General features: G+C 45.6%; 1 protein-coding gene across 1 annotated transcript in view; it reads right to left on the bottom strand.

The window, feature by feature from the left end:
* The window catches only part of LOC126212713 (protein shuttle craft), a 283,723-nt gene that overhangs the window by 196,440 nt on the left and 67,016 nt on the right, over positions 1 to 20,267 (bottom strand). Inside the window, exon 6 of the mRNA XM_049940125.1 lies at positions 6,763 to 6,880. Within this exon, the coding sequence (XP_049796082.1) occupies positions 6,763 to 6,880 (118 nt within the window). The remainder of the gene's footprint in view (positions 1 to 6,762; positions 6,881 to 20,267) is intronic.

Below are 20,267 nucleotides of genomic sequence, written 5' to 3'. Positions count from 1 at the left end.
TTCTTGATACAGAGAAAAATGAGCTATTAAGCTGGTGGTCATAATGTTTTGGCTCATCAGTATATGTCTTTATTGCAATAGGCCTATTTTGGATACAGCTGCGAATGTCAAGCTACGTGTGAATAATACACAGAATTTTATCATTATTTGCTAAAATTTTTAGCAGTTACATGTTATGGCTATTTGGTGTGTGTGTATACATTGGTACTTATGTGTAGTTATTCTTGGTAGGTACTGCTGTCTGTTAAATTGCTGTCTATGAATTTGTGATCTACTCTACTGGCCATTAAAATTGCTACACCAAGAAGAAATGCAGATGATAAACGGGTATTCATTGGACAAATATATTATACTAGAACTGACATGTGATTACATTTTCACGCAATTTGGGTGCATAGATCCTGAGAAATCAGTACCCGGAACAACCACCTCTGGCCGTAATAATGGCGTTGATACGTCTGGGCATTGAGTCAAACAGAGCTTGGATGGTGTGTACAGGTACAGCTGCCCATGCAGCCTCAACACGATACCACAGTTCATCAAGAGTACTGACTGGCGTATTGTGACGAGCCAGTTGCTCGGCCACCATTGACCACACGTTTTGATTTGGTGAGAAATCTGGAGAATGTGCTGACCAGGGCAGCAGTCGAACATTTTCTGTATCCAGCAAGGCCCGTACAGAACCTGCAACATGCGGTCGTGCATTATCCTGCTCAAATGTAGGGTTTCACAGGGAACGAATGAAGAGTAGAGCCACGGGTCATAACACATCTGAAATGTAACGTCCACTGTTCAAAGTGCCGTCAATGCGAACAAGAGGTGACCGAGACGTGTAACCGATAGCACTCCATAACATCACGCCGGGTGATACGCCAGTATGGCGATGACGAATACACGCTTCCAATGTGCGTTCACCGCGATGTCGCCAAACACGGATGCGACCATAATGATGCTGTAAACAGAACCTGGATTCATCCCAAAAAACAACGTTTTGCCTTTCGTGCACCCAGATTCGTCGTCGAGTACACCATCGCAGGCGCTCCTGTCTGTGATGCAGCGTCAAGGGTAACCGCAGCCACGGTCTCCGAGTGATAGTCCGTGCTGCTGCAAACGTCGTCGAACTGTTTGTGGTGGTGGTTGTTGTCTTGCAAACGTCCCCATCTGTTGACTCAAGGATCGAGATGTGGCTGCACGATCCGTTACAGCCGTGCGCATAAGATGCCTGTCATCTCGACTGCTACTGATACGAGGCCGTTGGGATCCAGCACGGCGTTCTGTATTACCCTCCTGAACCCACCGATTCCATATTCTGCTAACAGTTATTGGATCTCGACCAGCGCGAGCAGCAATGTCGCAATACAATAAACCACAATTGCAATAGGCTACAATCCGACCTGTATCAAAGTCGGAAATGTGATGGTACGCATTTGTCCTCCTTACACGAGGCATCACAACAACATTTCAACATTTCACCAGGCAACGCCAGTCAACTGCTGTTTGTGTATGAGAAATCGGTTGGTAACTTTCCTGATGTCAGCACGTTGTAGGTGTCACCACCGGCGCCAACCCTGTGTGAATGCTCTGAAAAGCTAATCATTTGCAAATCATAGCATCTTCTTCCTCTCAGTTAAATTTCGCGTCTGTAGCACGTCATCTTCATGGTGTAGCAATTGTAATGGCCAGTGGTGTATGTTTGTGACAGCTTGTTGGTCCTTTTCAGCATCAGTAGATGCTGTCCAACGTATTTTAGTTTATATGTTGATGAATTTCTAAGAGCATATTTGGAAGTTGCACAGTGATGCTGTGTCATTACAAATTTGCTTTACATAGTCTATGAACTTAGTTGATTAATCGTTTAATCTTTGCTGCTAATTTTATCTTTGATTGTGAAATTTTATTGAAATCTTGTATTACAATAAAGGATTAAACAGACATTTCTTGGTCAAAGATAAAATTAGCAGCAAAGATTAAATGATTAATCAACTAACTTCACACACTTATGCAACTTTGTAACCATACAGCATCGCTGGTGCAACTGTCAAATACGCTGCCATAAATTCGTTAACATATTAACATAAGCTAAAATATTAGGCTGGTGAATAAGTTCATAGCGTTCTTCTTTTGCAAGCTATTCTGGTTGCTATGGGCTTATTTATCGATTGTCCTGTTTTATTTGTAGTTCACTGTTGCTATTTGAGTTAACATATTGTCATTCGAAAATACTGAGTGGAGCTGTGGATGCTAGAAAATGGAGTACTAAGTGCAGAAATTTGAATATTTTCCTTCACAGTCTTCTGTTCCAATTCAATCGGGGGTGACAGCAGCACAGGTAGCAAGAAACATTTGTGTTATGTATGGGGATAATGCCATTGGACAGAGCATGGCAAGATTTTTTTTTTAAGGAGGATAATTTTGTCATTACTGACTCTCCCTGTTCAGGAGGACCTTCGGGGTTTGATGAACGTTTAATTGCATTAATCCACAATGATTCATGTCTTTTGTAACGGGACTCTGAATTTCACCGACACTCGTTCCCTCAGACATAAATTATACCGTCGCAGCGGTATGAGCGCTCGACGGCAGAGAAAATAATAAAATTGTAACTCTTTTTTTTTCTATCTGTTTCTCTTGTCTCTCAAGAGCGGAAGCTTAATGCTGACGTAAAAAAACTTATTAGCTAGTCTTGATCTGATTTTAATGTGTAGACATATTGAGGAAGTTGTTATGAAATTTGGAGGAGGGAAGCAACGTAAAATAAATTGCATTTAATATCAAGACGGTTTTGTGTACATTAGAAATTCCTGGACAATGAAACTTATTGCAAGATTTCGGAGCAGACTTTTCATGCAGAAATGAAGTAGGAGATTTTTGAAGACCTGGACGCTGCACGAAAAAAGAAGACATGTTAACATGGTAAAGAATGAACTCTTATCTACACAATTTCCCACTGTCAGTTACATTTCGTTATTCTCTGTTCCTTTCAAATAATTTTTGTAGTGGAAATTGGTTTGACTTTTGCTCAGAAACACCACAAGGACCACCCCAACAATAGCTTTTTCGAATCACGAAGTCCGTTAGCTTTTCTGTAATACGAAGTCCAATTTGCATTTCATTCTTTCCCTTTTACGGTCATTTACGATTTTAAAACACCTTTTTATTCACCATTTCTTCCCACATTTTTAACCTTTTCTTTTCTTCACTTTTTCTTTTTTATTAACCACTACACTTTGTACTCAAGAACTGGCAAATGTAATGAACTGTGATCATTACACCATTGTGCTACAACTGCATCCAACGGGGAAAGTTATAAAGATTGGATGTATGGTCTAAGTCAAAATCACAAAAATCAGCAGGTGGCCATATGCACATCTCTGCTTGCTCTTCAGCAGTTGGCTCGTGTACAGCACTGACCATTCCTATCCAGGTATCATTACTGGTGATGGGGAATGGTGTCTTTATGCTAATGTAAGGAAAAGAAAGGAATGGTTGAGTGGAAACAAAGCAACTCTCTGTACATAGCCCTGCGTGCATCCACAGAAGATGAAAGTTATGCATCTTGTTGAACAGGGCTGGTGTGATATATATCTCCAAGATGTAATCTTCGCTGCTGAGATTTATCATCAAAAACCGAAACACCACGCAGCCAGATAGACGTGGCAGAATGATGCTATTGGCTTTAGCACTGTGGAACACTGGTTCTTGCTACTACGTAAATTGGGCTACCATGTGCTCTCTCACATACACACCACTGTAAGACCATGTGAGGGCATGTATTTGCACACACAATTTATGCTGCAAATGCCACCACATATGACACCAGAGCAAGGTATAATCAAGTGGGGCTTGATACTATCACAGAGTTATTTTGAGTAATTATCTGTACGATGATTTTATTTTGGAACAGCTACTGCTGGTAGTTAGTTTCGATGATACTTCAAAGGTCCCTGGGAGTTGGAGAGTGACAGTGAGTGGCGGAGGTAGCATTTACAGACAGGCTGACTCATATCGTAATATCCTGGCTTTGGGCCAGCCACTGTGGAATCGTGACCGAAGACCTCCAACTACGGACCTTACCGTATTTATTCGAATCTAAGCCGCACCCGAAAAATGAGACTCGAAATCAAGGAAAAAAAAATTTCCCGAATCTAAGCCGCTCCTGAAATTTGAGACTCTAAATTCAAGGTGAGAGAAAAGTTTTAGATCGCCCCTCCAAATTGAAAAACAGTTGGTCCATTGTAACATGAAACACAATTGAGGTCGAATGGATGAAGATACAGCTACAGTAGTTTGGTTCGAGTCGTAAGCTTAACAGTTAAGCTTTACCAGGTAGCCATTGCTATGTGTCAGGTGCTCCGTCCGTATTTATACGGGTACCCTTCCTTTTTCGCGTGCTTCGTCTGGTTTGAATCGATTGCTTATTTTGCTTTGATCTGATAAGTGCCGTTCTCTTTGTTATAGGTATTTATGTCACTCTAAGCTGAAAATGCATTACTGTACTGTGTCATGCATTGTTTGTCGCATTCTGATAGTGCGTGTTTACGACCTGTCGCCGCTCGCGGCATGTCTTGCTTTTGTGCGCGCTACTGTGGCTTACAATTAAAAAGAAAAGAAAAAAAGAGAGGAATTGTCTAATACGCGAAACAATGGCGAGAGTCTGCTATTTGTTGTTACTTAAACTGCTGCTTTCTTTGATAATGATCAACAAGAACCAAATAATAGACTACGTACGATAGAAGATGTTCTGAACGTGACTTTAGCGAAAAATTTTCTCCGTTTGAAAATCTTTGCAGACAACTTTTCAGTACATTACATTCTGCACAGAAATTAGGGTCATCTTAGATTTAAAAATGTAGTCCGTTGTCGTGCTTAGTTTCTGACTGCATCACTATTCAGCATAAGAATAATACGAATATAAACATGACATGATACGTATATTCTTCCACGTTTGCTGTTCTAGTTTCGTAGTTTATTAGGCAGACACGATTTAAATGAAAAAGCAGCAAACACGAAAGAATACATGGCATAATGTTAACATTCTTCTACCTTTTAATTTATTTACTGACGCAGAGGTTTTGGCGCCAATATTTATCTTTGTGCCTGCAAAGCATACCTGTATAGCGAGACATATATTTGACGGCAGAAGTTAAGTTGTGGCGACATCTACCAACATTTTTCAGAACTTCAACTTACTTTGCACTCGATTCTAAGCCGCAGAAGTTTTTTTTTTTTTTAATTACAAAAACCGGAAAAAAAGTGCGGCTTAGATTTGAGTAAATACGGTATATTCAGATAATTATTTAATGACATATATACTCTATGGAACAGGCTCGTGTAGAAAAAGAGTCAACAATACTCAAGTTATCGTATTTGTGCGAGTGTAGGCGGGTTCCTAAATTTCGGCCGGAAAAGTCATGGTGCAGCCTATAATGGAGATCTTTTCCCATCAGATCATAAATTGTCAATTTCAAAATGACATGTACACATCTTGGCGGTTCAACTTAATGTCATTACACATCACTGCAGCATAATGTCAGAAGCTCTTATAATAAAACCAGCTGGGAAGCTTTCTGCCTCGGGGACAGTTTTACAATTAAAAACCACATACAGTGGAAATTTTCGTTCGTCAGCTGTAATACTCAACAGTACCGTGCACTGCTGCTTTGCACACAATGTACCCCTACATTAATCATCTTGCAGTTCTTCTTCTTAAGTCTGTGCTTGCTATGAAAATAGGACAAGGAATTCAGCCTTATGCAAGACACCTTTTTCTGTTTTGGTTCACCAAGACATGTTTCAACACTTTTTGTGCTATCTTCAGTGGGTTATTTCGTATCTTCTATGTAAAACTGTTGTTACATATTAACATTTAGCAAAACGTTTGGTACATAATATTTAGAATTGTGAATGGGTAATTGTTGTAAAATATTATACATCATTTGTTCATAGTTCACAGTTTAGATATGTATGCACTGTGTGCTGTTTATAACATCATGTCAAAGTCCTATTTATAGCTTAATTGGCAAATAGAGTGGAAGTACGCATTAGTTTACATACCTTACCTGGGCATTTATTTTGGTATATGCCCATTTGATTCTTGAATTAATGGGTTTTCTCTTTGACAGACGCTCATGAAAGCATGTGTGTCTACGTTCCTGCACATTGTCAATTGAGTCGTCATATCTTATAAATGATCCTATATAACTAATCAAGGTTTTTTTTTGCAATTGATAGCGTGAAATGAGGCACATAATTATGGTGTACGATAAAACTTGAAACTTTTTTACTCTCGAAAGTACGGAAGTAACATGTCCACAGCAGTGAGAAGTCGGCAGCTCAGAACGCATACAGATGTCCGTATCATTGTAGGAAAACACAAGCGGTGCCACGGCACCTGGGAAATAGCACAGCAGGACGTGTATCTCCTCCCCCCCCCCTCCACACACACACACACACACACACACACACACACACACACACACACGTGCACGCAGAGCAGAGCAGTGAAAGCGTTAGTAACCTCGAGTTGTATGAAGACTTGGGTCTCCTTTTTGTGGTCTGGAGTAAACTGTAAGTTTAAGGTCTGTAATTGAATGTGAAGCAAAGTTTGCTACAAGGGCTGTGCCAAACGTTGAGTTATTTATAGTAATAATTTCATTGGCCGTAGAAAGGTACTCAGGTCAAAGTCTGTCGAAGAGAGATTTGTTCAAACATTTGCTCCTACACTGAAGTCCCTCAATGATCAGTTGTATCCCAGAGGCTCACCTCGGTAGGGCTGGTGGGCGCGGTTCCGTGGGCTGCCCACACTGCGGTTTCCACCGCTGTCGGCTGGCTGCCCCCTCCTACTCCGGCTGTCTTCTTCAGGTTGTCTATCAGCTGGCACCTGCATAACAACATCTTATGACACAATGTAAACCTTTGTCAATGGCTCCATAGAAGCACATGCAGTTATTTATTTTTAAAAAAAGAAGGCAGAAACTACACACAAATGTATTTGGTAAGCTGTTTCCTGTTGGTCATTTCCCCAAATGTCGGTAGGAGTCAAATATTTTTGAACAAAACGTATTTCTGCCACCAGCAGTACAGTTGTACGCACATTCCCTACCGATATCGAGTATTGCCGGTACAATCATCTTCACAGGAGAAAAACAGTGTACATCAATGGATCAAAAATACATTTATGTCATATATACCCAACCAAATGTAGAAGAAACATCACTGCCATATTACACTGATCAGTCAGAAATTATGACCACCAATGACCTACTATTGATATAAACCCATCCAGGCGACAGCAGCATCACCTAGTCAATGACCCATGCATGTGCCAATGTTAATACCATGACATTGGTAACTATGACTGAAATGTGCAATGATCACTGGCACTGGACATTGGGGCAGTGGCAGAGTGCTACATTGTCTCATGAATCCTGATACCTTCTTCATCATGCTGGTGGGAGGAGACGAGGATACAGTCGAAGAAGGGGGGGGGGGGGACAGTCGACATTCGAAGAAGACGGGGGGGACAGTCGAAGAAGGAGGGGGGGGGACAGTCGTGTAAGGCGGGTGGGGAGGGGGACAGTCGAAGAAGGCGGGTGGGGAGGGGGACAGTCGAAGAAGGCGGGTGGGGAGGGGGACAGTCGAAGAAGGCGGGTGGGGAGGGGGACAGTCGAAGAAGGCGGGTGGGGGGGGACAGTCGAAGAAGGCGGGTGGGGGGGGACAGTCGAAGAAGGCGGGTGGGGGGGGGACAGTCGAAGAAGGGGGGGCGGAGTCGAGGGTAACGTTGCGGGGGGGGGGGGTATGTCGAGGGATACGTGACAGGGGTGGGGTGGGGGTGAGTCGAGGGATACGTGACGGGGCGGTGGGGTGGGGGTGAGTCGAGGGAAACGTGACGGGGCGGAGGGGGGGTGAGTCGAGGGATACGTGACGGGGCGGTGGGGGAGTCGAGGGAAACGTGACGGGGCGGGGGGGGGGGAGACGAGAGATACGAGACGGTGGCGCGCGGGGGGGGGGAGTCGAGAGATACGAGACGGTGGCGCGCGGGGGGGGGGGGAGTCGAGAGATACGAGACGGTGGCGCGCGGGGCGGGGGGGGAGTCGAGGGATACGTGACGGTGGCGCGGGGGGGGGGGGAGTCGAGGGATACGTGACGGTGGCGCGGGGGGGGGGGAGTCGAGGGATACGTGACGGTGGCGCGGGGGGGGGGGGGGGGGAGTCGAGGGATACGTGACGGTGGCGGGGGGGAGTCGAGGGATACGTGACGGTGGCGGGGGGAGTCGAGGGATACGTGACGGTGGCGGGGGGAGTCGAGGGATACGTGACGGTGGCGCGGGGGGGGGGGGGAGTCGAGGGATACGTGACGGTGGCGGGGGGGAGTCGAGGGATACGTGACGGTGGCGGGGGGAGTCGAGGGATACGTGACGGTGGCGGGGGGAGTCGAGGGATACGTGACTGGTGTGTGTGTGTGTGTGTGTGTCGAGGGATACGTGACTGGTGTGTGTGTGTGTGTGTGTGTGTGTGTGTGTGTGTGTGTGTTGAGCGATACGTGACTGGGGGGTGTGTGTGTCGAGCGGTACGTGACTGGGGAGGGGGGGGTGTCGAGCGGTACGTGACTGGGGAGGGGGGGGTGTCGAGCGGTACGTGACTGGGGCGGGGGGGGTGTCGAGCGGTACGTGACTGGGGGGGGGGGGTGTCGAGCGGTACGTGATTGGGGGGGGGTGTCGAGCGGTACGTGACTGGGGGGGGGGGTTCGAGCGGTACGTGACGGGGGGGGGGGGGGGGGGTGTCGAGCGGTACGTGACTTGGGGGGGGTGTCGAGCGGTACGTGACTGGGGGGGTGGTGTCGAGCGGTACGTGACTGGGGGGGTGGTGTCGAGCGATTCGTGACTGGGGGGGGTGGTATCAAGCGATTCGTGACTGGGAGGGTGGTGTCAAGCGATTCGTGACTGGGGGGGGGTGGTGTCAAGCGATTCGTGACAGGTGGGGTGTCAAGCGATACGTGACGGGGGGTGTGGTGGTGTCGAACGATCCGTGTGTGTGTGTGTGTGGGGGGGGGGGTGTCGAGCGATACGTGACGGGAGGGCGGGAGTCGAGGGATACGTGACGGGGGGGGGGGGGGGGGGGTGTCGAGGGAAATGGGTGGGGTGTTGAGGGAAACGGGATTGGGGGGGGGGGGGAGTCGAGGGATGCGGGAAGGGGGGGAGTCGAGTCAAGGGATAGGGGTGGGGGGGTGTTGAGGGGAACGGGAGGGGGGTGTCGAGGGGAACGGGAGGGGGGGTGTCGAGGGGAACGGGAGGGAGGGTCGTGGGGAACCGGAGGGGTGGTCGAGGGTAACGGGAGGGGGTGGGCGTCGTGGGGAACGGGTGGGGGGTGTCGAGGTGAATGGGAGGGGGGGGCGTCGGGCGGAACGGGAGGTGGGGGGTCGAGGGGAACGGGAGGTGGGGGGTCGAGGGGAACGGGAGGTGGGGGGTCGAGGGGAACGGGAGGTGGGGGGTCGAGGGGAACGGGAGGTGGGGGGTCGAGGGGAACGGGAGGTGGGGGGTCGAGGGGAACGGGAGGTGGGGGGTCGAGGGGAACGGGAGGTGGGGGGTCGAGGGGAACGGGAGGTGGGGGGTCGAGGGGAACGGGAGGTGGGGGGTCGAGGGGAACGGGAGGTGGGGGGTCGAGGGGAACGGGAGGTGGGGGGTCGAGGGAAACGGGAGGTGGGGGGTCGAGGGAAACGGCAGGTGGGGGTCGAGGGAAACGGCAGGTGGGGGTCGAGGGAAACGGCAGGTGGGGGTCGAGGGAAACGGCAGGTGGGGGTCGAGGGAAACGGCAGGTGGGGGTCGAGGGAAACGGCAGGTGGGGGTCGAGGGAAACGGCAGGTGGGGGTCGAGGGAAACGGAGAGAGGAGCAGGTGATGCACACAGAGAGGGAGGAGGAAGAGGAGCAGACGGACAAAGAGAGGGTCAGGAGTTTAGAATGTACATCCAATTTGTATATTATTTACCAATTGCGAAGCGTTGCTAGGTTCACTAGTAAAATACAAAGAAAAATAGACGAAGAGCATCTAAGTATATAGTACTCTCATGTTTCATGACTATTGTACAGGATATGAGTGTAACATATCCTGTAACATTTAGTTTACCACTGATGCCAGCAAGGTTTTCCAGGAAGCACAGCAAATGCATCACCTCTGTGTGAGCCACAGGCTGGCAATGTTCGAAATGTAGCTTTATTCCCAATTAACCATTTGAGTGCAATCATGGCACATAGTACTAGTCACGATGTATTTTTTATTTATGTGACAATGGAAGTAGCATCCTTCATTAATTAACAGTGTTTCAGACAAAACTGTATTTCATCAAAAATACAGGATGTTTGACTATTATAAATACAAGTGAGAGAGGCAATAGAAGACACTGAAAGAAGCTAATAATCCTAATATAGATTTGGAAAGCAATAGTTTCCCTGATATGACTATCACACCTGACAAGGTTCCTAATGGTGTGATCGGCATTTTGAAACAATCTATACGATGATGGAGACAAGATCCCACATACAGCACACTGCAGTGATTTGCCCTGGTGCCTTCCCCTTTGCAGATAATTGGTAAAATTTTTTTTAAAAATATTTGAATTTTGTGTGACACTCAATAGTGTTAAATAAGTTGCATTATATAGTCTGGTTGCATGGTGTAATTGATAGGAAATAGCTTCACATTCAGGAGGTTGTGAGTTTGAATTCCATCAGATGTATTAAATTTTAATTTTTTTAAAAATCTTCATCAAAATAATTTTGATCGATATTTTTATTCAATTAACTGGTTTAAATGTATTTTTTTGTTTCTATTCCTTTATGACAATTTTAAACACCAAATGAACCCTTTCATTTGTGAATATGAATTTCATTATATTTAACTATTATAATATTCAATTATATGAAAATTTCGATATGTCATTTAAAAAAACAAAAGATGAAATAAATATGTCTGCTTGTGAGATGTCTGCTTGTGTCTGTATATGTGTGAATGGATATGTGTGTGTGTGCGCGCGCGCGAGTGTATACCCGTCCTTTTTTCCCCCCTAAGGTAAGTCTTTCCGCTCCTGGGATTGGAATGACTCCTTACCCTCTCCCTTAAAACCCACATCCTTTTGTCTTTCCCTCTCCTTCCCTCTTTCCTGATGAGGCAACAGTTTGTTGCAAAATCTTGAATTTTGTGTGTGTGTTTGTGTTTGTTTGTGTGTCTATCGACCTGCCAGCGCTTTCGTTCGGTAAGTCACATCATCTTTGTTTTTAGATATATTTTTCCATGTGGAATGTTTCCCTCTATTATATTGATAAAAGATGAAATAATCTATTTACATTTGTGCAATGGAGTGAAAAATGTAGTTTTGTTACCAGATGTGGATTGTTTATGGTAAATACCATAGAAACATTTAAAACACAACCTAAATATCTACTGTACTATGGACAAAAAATGCAGATGAAAATTTTATCGAAAGACAGGTTTACAAATGAAACGAAATTCAAACATAATGAGAATTAGATATAATAAACACAATAATGTAGATGAAAAAAAGGGTCATAAAACAAAATAAATTTAACCAAAATTAATTAAAACACATGAACAAGATACAAAGGAAAATGAGAGCAAATGAAGCTATTTAATTCAACTTATTTAACACTACTGAGTGCCACACAAATTTCAGAATTTTTTTTAATCAATTACTGATGAGCGAGGGTGCACCAGGGTGAATGGCTGAAATGTGTGGTACATGGGATCTTAACCTATATGACCATATAGATAGTTTCAAAAAGTACATCACACCACTGGGGAGCTCTCCTTCAGAGTACATGAGCATCTTTTACCAGAGTCCCTGAGGATCCAAACTGCAGATGTGCACTTAATGACTAACGCATTACAACAAGTGTTCCCCATGCCACCGATCATGTGAAGGCAGGCTTCAGCATGTCTTCTCAATGATGCTTGCACACATTCAAATATCCCAGGTGTGTTCTGAATGCTCTGACAACCACTCATGCTGGAATTGGTCAATACCATCACCAGGGCTGGAATACACCAAAGCTTTTAAATATTCCCCCTCCCCGTTACACAAGAAAACCACCACCAACAGGTTAACATCAGCGGATCTATGAGGCCAAAGTATCGGTAAGCCACAACTGATACACTTGTCAAAACGCTGTTTACCTGTAGTTAGGTATCTGATGTGATTTTTTTTTTAATTTTTATTTGTTATGGCTTTAGGGCACAAAACTGCTACGGCCATTAGCACCCATTCTATGGCTTACGGAAGGGTAAATCAGCAGCAATGGGAGCTAAACTCAAAAAGTGGGGAAACTAAAAAACAGAAGGAAAGCTTAGAAAACCAAAAAAAGAACTTTAAACGACCGACGTCATCACACGGACACTGATAAACTCGAGGATGTGATCTGCTAAATGGAAGATTTATCAGGTGACAGCTGTAAACGGACGCACTGAAGTAAAAGGTGTCTCACCCTCCACAGTTGAGAGCAGTGGGGACAAAGCGGGTGAGAATTGCCACTTTAAAAGATGTCTATGGCTAAAAAGACAGTGCCCTATCTGGAGTCTAGTTAAAATTACCTCCTCCCAATTACGAGTTCAGGAGGAAGAGGTCCAAGCACAGGGAAGAGCTATCAAGTCCCACAATTTATTATTGGAGGTGTAGACCAATGTGCGTGCCATAAAGGAGCAACACGACGACATAAAACACTCTGTAGATTGGCGAAGGGAAACATGCAAACAGCAGGTTGAAGAAGAGAGATTGCAGCCTTGGCCGCTATATCGGCCGCCTCATTTCCACGGATACCAACATGTCCTGGAATCCAGAGGAATGCCACAGAGACGCCCCCAAGTGGAGCAAGTGGAGGCAGTCCTGAATCTGGTTGACCAGAGTGTGGACAGGGTAAAGAGCTTCGAGACTGAGGAGAGAGCTGAGCAAATCTAAGCATATAATATACTGTATCCGCTGATGGCAATGGATGTATTGGACAGCCTGGAGAACAGCATAAAGCTCCGCAGTAAAAACCGAACACTGGTCGGGAAGCAGAAATCTATTAGGGGTATTGCCAACAATATAGGCACTCCCAACACCAAATGATGTTTCTGAACTGTCAGTGTAAATAAATGTGGCACCCTTCATTTGTGCGCATAGAGCAGCAGATGCCCAACGATAAACGAGAGAAGGGGTACCATCCTTGGGAAGTTGACAAAGGTCACAGAGCAGGCAGATCCGGGGGCGGAGCCAAGGCAGTGCTGTACCCCCGGTTGTCAAGAAAGTTTTAGGAAAGTGGAAAGAAAGAGAACGTGGCAGTTGACAGAAGCAGACTCCCAAGGGTAGTAGAGAGGAAGGGCGGCCTGCATACACTAAATCCAAGGAGGCGGCGCAAAAAAGGTCATGGGCCGGATTAGCAAGCGTGGAAGACAGTTGGCTAGCATAACGACTCAGGAGGACAGCTTGCCGTTGAGACAGCGGAGGTTCAGCAGTCTCAGCATAAAGGCTTTCCACAGGGCTGGTGTAAAAAGCTCCAGACACTAAACGCAATCCACGATGGTGGACTGAGTCGAGACGCCAAAGAACAGACGGCCAAGCAGAGGAGTAAACTATGTTTCCATAGTCCAATGTCGAGTGCACTAAGGCGCGACAGAGGCGGAGAAGGACCACTTGGTCTGCTCCCCAGGAGGTACCATTCAGAACACAGAGGGTGTTGACGGATCGCAGACAGCGAGCCGAAAGATACGATACGTGGGAGGACCAGCACAGTTTTCTGTCAAACGTAAGTCCCAAGAATTAAACGACGTCCGCGAACGGAAGGTCGACAGGGCCTAGATGTAGGGAAGGCAGAGGAAACTACATACAACGCCAAAAAATGACACAAACGGTCTTACTACGAGAAAAGCGGAAGCCGGTTTCGATGCTCCAAGAGACGAGGCGATCGAGACATCCTTGATGATGCCGTTCAAGAAGGCTGGTCCGTGGAGAGCTGTAGAAGATCGAAAAATCGTCCACAAAGAGGGAGCATGAGACATTGGGAAGGAGACAATCTATAATTGGATTTATTGCGATGGCAAACAGTACAACACTCAGCACGGATCCCTGGGGGACCCCGTTTTCTTGGGAGAAAGTACGAGAGAAAGTAGTGTCCACCTGCACTTTAAATGTGCGTGCTGTCATAAATTCATGAATAAAAAGGGGTAGGCGACCTCAAGAGCCCTAAGAGAAGAGTGTGCAGAGGATGCCTGTCCTCCAACAGGTATTGGATGCTCTCTCCAGATCAAAAAATATTGCTACTGTTTGGTGGTTCCTGAGAAAACTGTTCATGATATAAGTGGAGAGAGCAACAAGATGGCCAACTGCAGAACGATGCTTTCAGAAACCGCATTGCGCAGGTGTTAAAAAGGCCTCGGGACTCGAGGCCTCAGGCTAAACGGCAATTCACCATATGCTCCAAAACCTTACATACGCTACTTGTGTGAGAAATGGGGCGATAGCTAGAGGGGAGATGTTTGTCCTTTCCAGGTTTCGGAACAGGAACGACGATAGCTTCCTGCCATCTTCTGGGAAAAGTACTGTCGGTCCAAAATGGATTATAAAGACGAAGGAGGTAACGCAGACTATGGTATGATAAATGCAGCAACATTTGGACATGGACACCATCTGGTCCTGGGGCGGAAGAGTGAGAAGAAGAGTGTGCGTGTTGGAGTTCCCACATGGAGAAAACAGAGTAATAGCTTTTGCTATTTTGAGAGGAGAAAGGAAGTGGTCGCACTTCCGCTGCACGTTTCTTCGGGAGAAAGGCTGGTGGATAATTTGAAGAGCTTAAAATCGCAGCAAAGTGTTGACCCAATGAGATAGAAATTGCGACTGGGTCCACGAATGTGTCATGCGCGACAGTGAGCCCAGAGACCGGGGAGCAACTAGGCGCGCCTGAGAACCGTCGAATTCGACTCCAAACTTCTAAGGAGGCAGTGAAGGTTTTAAAAGAACTAGTAAAGAAGTCCCAGCTTGCCTTCTTGCTATTGCGGATGACACAACAACATCACGAACGTAACTGCTTATAGCGGATACAGTTGGCCGAAGTAGGATGGTGGCAGAAAACGCGAAGAGCATGTCTCTGCTCACATATCGCCTCACGGCACGCCTCGTTTCACCAAGGAACTGGGGAGCGCTGGGGATTTTAGATTAGATTAGATTTACTTTCATTCCAATTGATCCGTAGTGAGGAGGTCCTCCAGGATGTGGAACATGTCAGAAAAACAACAATACATGACAAATATTTACAACTAAAACAAATAAGCTAATGTACCATTCCACAGGTCCCAAGTGGAATGATCGTCATTTTTTAATGAACACTAAGAGTCATTTTACAAATACTAATGCACTGAATTTAAAATAAAAAAGTTTTTTATTTATTTATAAGGTAATACAACTACTGTAATACTTATTTACAATGAACACATTACTGCACTGAAATGGTGCAGAAGTTAGATTATACTAACACACACACACACACACACACAAATTTTCAATGAACACATTACTGCACTGAAATTGTGCAGAAGTTATGTTGTACTTATATACAAATCAGTTGGTTTTACTAAGAAATTCATCAATGGAGTAGAAGGAGTTGGCCACCAATAAATCCTTTAGGCTTCTCTTAAACTGAATTTCATTGGTTGTTAAGCTTTTTATGGCTGCTGGCAAGTTATTGAAAATGTGTGTTCCTGAATAATGCACACCTTTTTGTACAAGACTAAGTGACTTTAAATCCTTGTGAAGATTATTCTTATTTCTAGTATTGATTCCATGAATTGAGCTGTTGGTTTGAAAAAGTGATATATTTTTAATGACAAATTTCATTAAGGAATAAATATATTGGGAAGCAGTAGTTAGTATCCCTAGTTCCCTAAACAGGCTTCTGCAGGATGTTCTTGAGTTCACACCACATATAACTCTCACTGCACGTTTTTGTGCCCAGAAAACTTTAGCTTGGCTTGATGAATTACCCCAAAAAATAATCCCATATGACATTAAGGAATGAAAGTAAGCATAGTATGCCAGCTTTTTCATTTTTATATCCCCTATGTCTGACAAAATTCGCACTGCAAACAGAGATTTGTTAAGACGCTTCAGCAGTTCTGTGGTGTGCTCCTCCCAGTTGAATTTATTATCAAGCTGTAATCCCAAGAATTTAACACTGTCCACTTCTTCTATCTTCTTGTCATCGTATGTTAGACATATACTCTTGGGACACCCCTTACAAGTTCTGAACTGCATGTAGTGTGTTTTTTCAAAGTTTAGTGACAAAGAATTGGCTAGGAACCAGTGATTAATGTCCACAAATATTTTATTGGCTGATCTTTCTAAGACTACATTTGACTTGCTATTTATTGCAATGTTTGTATCATCGGCAAACAAAACAAACTTGGCATCTGGTAATGTTACTGATGAAAGGTCATTGATATACACAAGAAAAAGTAAGGGCCCCAAAATGGAACCTTGTGGGACCCCACATGTAATTAGTTCCCAGTTGGATGAGGCCTGATAGCTTGATACATGTCTCTTTCCTAATAACACCCTTTGTTTCCTGCCAGAGATATAAGATTTGAACCATTTTGCAGCATTTCCTGTTATACTATAATATTCTAGTTTACTTAAAAGGATATTGTGATTTACACAGTCAAATGCCTTTGACAGATCACAAAATATACCAGTTGCCTGCAATTTTTTGTCTAATGAATTAAGCACATTTTCACTGTAAGTGTAGATAGCCTTCTCAATATCAGAATCGGAGGTGCGAGGTATTGAACATTCTGCGGCTGTAAGAATAACTTCTGTGACACGAGTGACATGATCGTCGACGCTAGGAAAGTGACGGTCATCGAATGTCGCTAGAGACGAAAAAAGTGTCCAATCAGCCTGTGCAAACTTCCAGCACCTTGGGTGCATAGATGGCAGTTGTGGCCGCAATCGAAGGACACACGGAAACTGGTCACTCGAGTTTCTATCGGCAAAAGCGAACCATTCGAAGCGCCGAGCTAGCAGAACAGTACCGACCGAAAGGTCCAAATTACAGAAATTTGTCGTGGAGGCAGACGAAAATGTTGGTTACCCAGTGTTGAGGCACACAAGATCCACTTGGTGGAAGAGGTCAATCAACAGACGGCCTCGTGGACAAGGACGCGGAGATCCCCAAAGCGGGTGGGGGGCGTTGAAGTCCCCAACCAGCAAACAGGGAACGGGAGCTGACCAAGGAGATGAAGGAGATCAGCTCTTGCCATCGGTGTGGATGTTGGAATGTATACGGTACAAAGAGAGAAGGTGTATCCAGAAACAGAAAGATGGACAGAAACAGCTGGGAAAGAACTGTTTAAGGGGATTGGGTGATAATGGACAGTATCATGGAGAAGAATCATAAGTCCCGAGTTGCTCTCAACTCAACAACTGCTGAGAGCCGGTGGCTGACAACGTGGAGCGGCAGAGGGGAGATCAAACCGGACTGACTGGAAATGAGGAAAAACAAGGCGATCGTGGGGATGCAGCGTTGTTTCCTGAAGACAGAAGATGACCAGCGAGTAGGATCGTAAGAGGATTGACAATTCATTTCGATTGGCTCTAATGCTGCAGATATTCCAACGGATAATGGACATAGGGTGGACAGAACAGGGAAGAATCTTACCACGGTTGCTCTCAACTCAACAACTGCTGAGAGCCGGTGGCTGACAGTGTGGAATGGCAGTCAGCCAAAGGCAGAGGATCCTGATCCATAGGTTGTTAGGGGGCATCTCCTGCCACCAGTGATCGTCTGCCAGCAGTGCGCCAAGGTGACACGGAAGACGGCCGAGGGCGGTTACCGCCAGGTGGCACTGTAGATGAGACACGCCGTGGCGGAGAAGGAGAGGAACTTGGTTTCTTATGAGCCTTCTTGGAAACAGGACGTTGAGATGAGGGAGGAATTGACGGTTGTAAAGTCGGGGTACATAAAAAATCTTCGCAAGTAGACACTTTTTTGGAAGTCCGGGTGTCTGATTTTGGGGCTCGTGATTTAGCAGGAACCGATGAAGGGTGAGCTGGCGATAGTGGGGAGGTCGAACAGGTGATCTTTGCGCTGGCCGATCTGACGACCGTGGCACTAAAGCTGAGATCACAAGTCTGCGTGGCTGCCTCCTTAGTAGGCTGAGGAGATGCAAGGAAAGTGCTATATTTACCTGCTGGAGGTACAGTGGGCTTTCGACTGGTGAATAACTTACGCGCAGCAAGTGTAGACACCATTTCCTTCACTCTGATTTCCTGAATAAGCCGTTCATCTTTGAAAATGGGGCAATCTCTAGAGGAAGCAGAGTGGTCACCCATACAGTTGATGCAACGAGGGGATGGAGGTGGACAAGAACCCTCATGGGCATCCTTGACACACGTAACACATTTGGCCAGATTGGAACACGACTGGCTGGTACGATTAAACTGCTGACACTGATAGCAACGCGCAGGGTTAGGGATGTAAGGGCGAACTGAAATTATCTCACAGCCCACTTTAATGTTCGATGGAAGTTGAACTATGTCAAATGTCAAGAAGATAGTATGGGTTGGTACCAAGTCCTTGTCAACCCTTTTCATGACTCTATGAACAGCCATTACGCCCTGGTCAGACAGGTAGTTTTGAATTACCTCGTCAGACAAGCCGTCGAGTGAGCGTGTATAAACCACCCTGCGTGATGAACTTAAAGTGCGGTGTGCTTCCACCCTAACAGGGAAGGTGTGTAGCAGTGGAGTTCGCAGCAATTTTTGTGCCTGGAGAGCACCGACTGTTTCTAACAACTAGGTGCCATTTCGTAATCGGGAACAAGACTTTACAGGACCTGCAATTGCATCGACACCTTTCTGAATAATGAAAGGGTTGACTGTAGAGAAGTCTTGGACCTTTGTCCGACCGAGAAACAACAAGGAACTGTGGCACTGACTGAAGAATTGTCCGTGGCTGAGACTCGTCTAACTTTCGCTTGTGAGCAGAAATTGTAGACGTAGAGGAAACCATTGCGAAAGTATCCCCCATGATTATTGGCGTGTCCGATGGCACGCTCCTTCCTTGCGGGGGCCCTCTCTGAGGGCACTCCCGCCTTAGGTCAGGTCACACCACACGAGAAACGGACGGAGGGAACAATCGGCATGTTCGGAAGGTACGAGCTCGGGCAATCACCCCTCCCTGGGCCTGGCAGTTACCAGTTTGCGTACGTGTCCTACCTGTCTACCTGGGGCGGGGAATTACGCGTTAGCCTGTCACCGGCTACGCGTGGGAATGCATGGGTTGGCCTTCAGACACGCACAGGGAGGAACAAAGAAACGGAAAGGAAAGAAGAGAGGTCTCAAATGCTGCAGTGGAGAAGAGGGTAAAGAGAAGAGGCAAGGAAAAGATAAGGACAAAGGAAGGACAGAGACGTTCCAGCATAGAAAGCAAAGAAGACAGACTATGTCTTACAGTTACAAGCGTCCGTCTCCGGATGTAGGCACGAAACATACTCCCATAAGGGGGAGAAGGGGAAGGGAAGAGATGAAGGTGAGTGGGGGGAGGAGGATGGGGGATGGGGAAGTATGTGGAAAAGGAAGTAATGCAGCCCGGAAAGGGAAGAGCCGCACAAGCTCAGGGTCCCATGCTCGCCATGTACGTATCCACAAAAAGAGTTGTGGACCCCCTGGGCGGTATCTGGTATGATGATAAAATAAAACGTGGGCAGTTTATCACATCTTTACTTATGCCTTGCTTGTGTTGTTTTGAAATCAACATATACCTAGACATTATGTGTTTTAACACTGGCATTACGGACACTTGCACATTTGTCTTACTGAGGGAGCTGTTGGTTTCTGGACCTACGTTTATTACAATAGTTTGTTTCAATACCCTCTCTACTTGCCTCTTTTGTTTCTACCTTTAATGAGCAAACACACTGTATACAGAGTCACGAACAGAGGTGTAAGTGTAACACGAGAAGGAACACTTACAAGCAATAATGAAAATTTACACAAGAAAACTGAGCAACTAAATGTAACAATGAGAAAACAGACTGATGTTTCACAGGCATTTGGTTTAGATGAATGAAAACAGGATACGAAAGAGAATTTTTGAACATGTCAATTGCAAAAGAATGTCCTCATGGCAAGTGGCTCCAAGAAATCAGAAGTGACCTAAAAGAGATGAGGATTAAATAATATGAAATTCTAAACAGAGATAATGTTGCGAAAGAATGCCTTAGACTTT

Source organism: Schistocerca nitens, chromosome 11 (assembly GCF_023898315.1).
Source record: "Schistocerca nitens isolate TAMUIC-IGC-003100 chromosome 11, iqSchNite1.1, whole genome shotgun sequence".
NCBI classification, from domain to species: domain Eukaryota; kingdom Metazoa; phylum Arthropoda; class Insecta; order Orthoptera; family Acrididae; genus Schistocerca; species Schistocerca nitens.
This window is presented reverse-complemented; position numbering and strand designations above follow the sequence as displayed.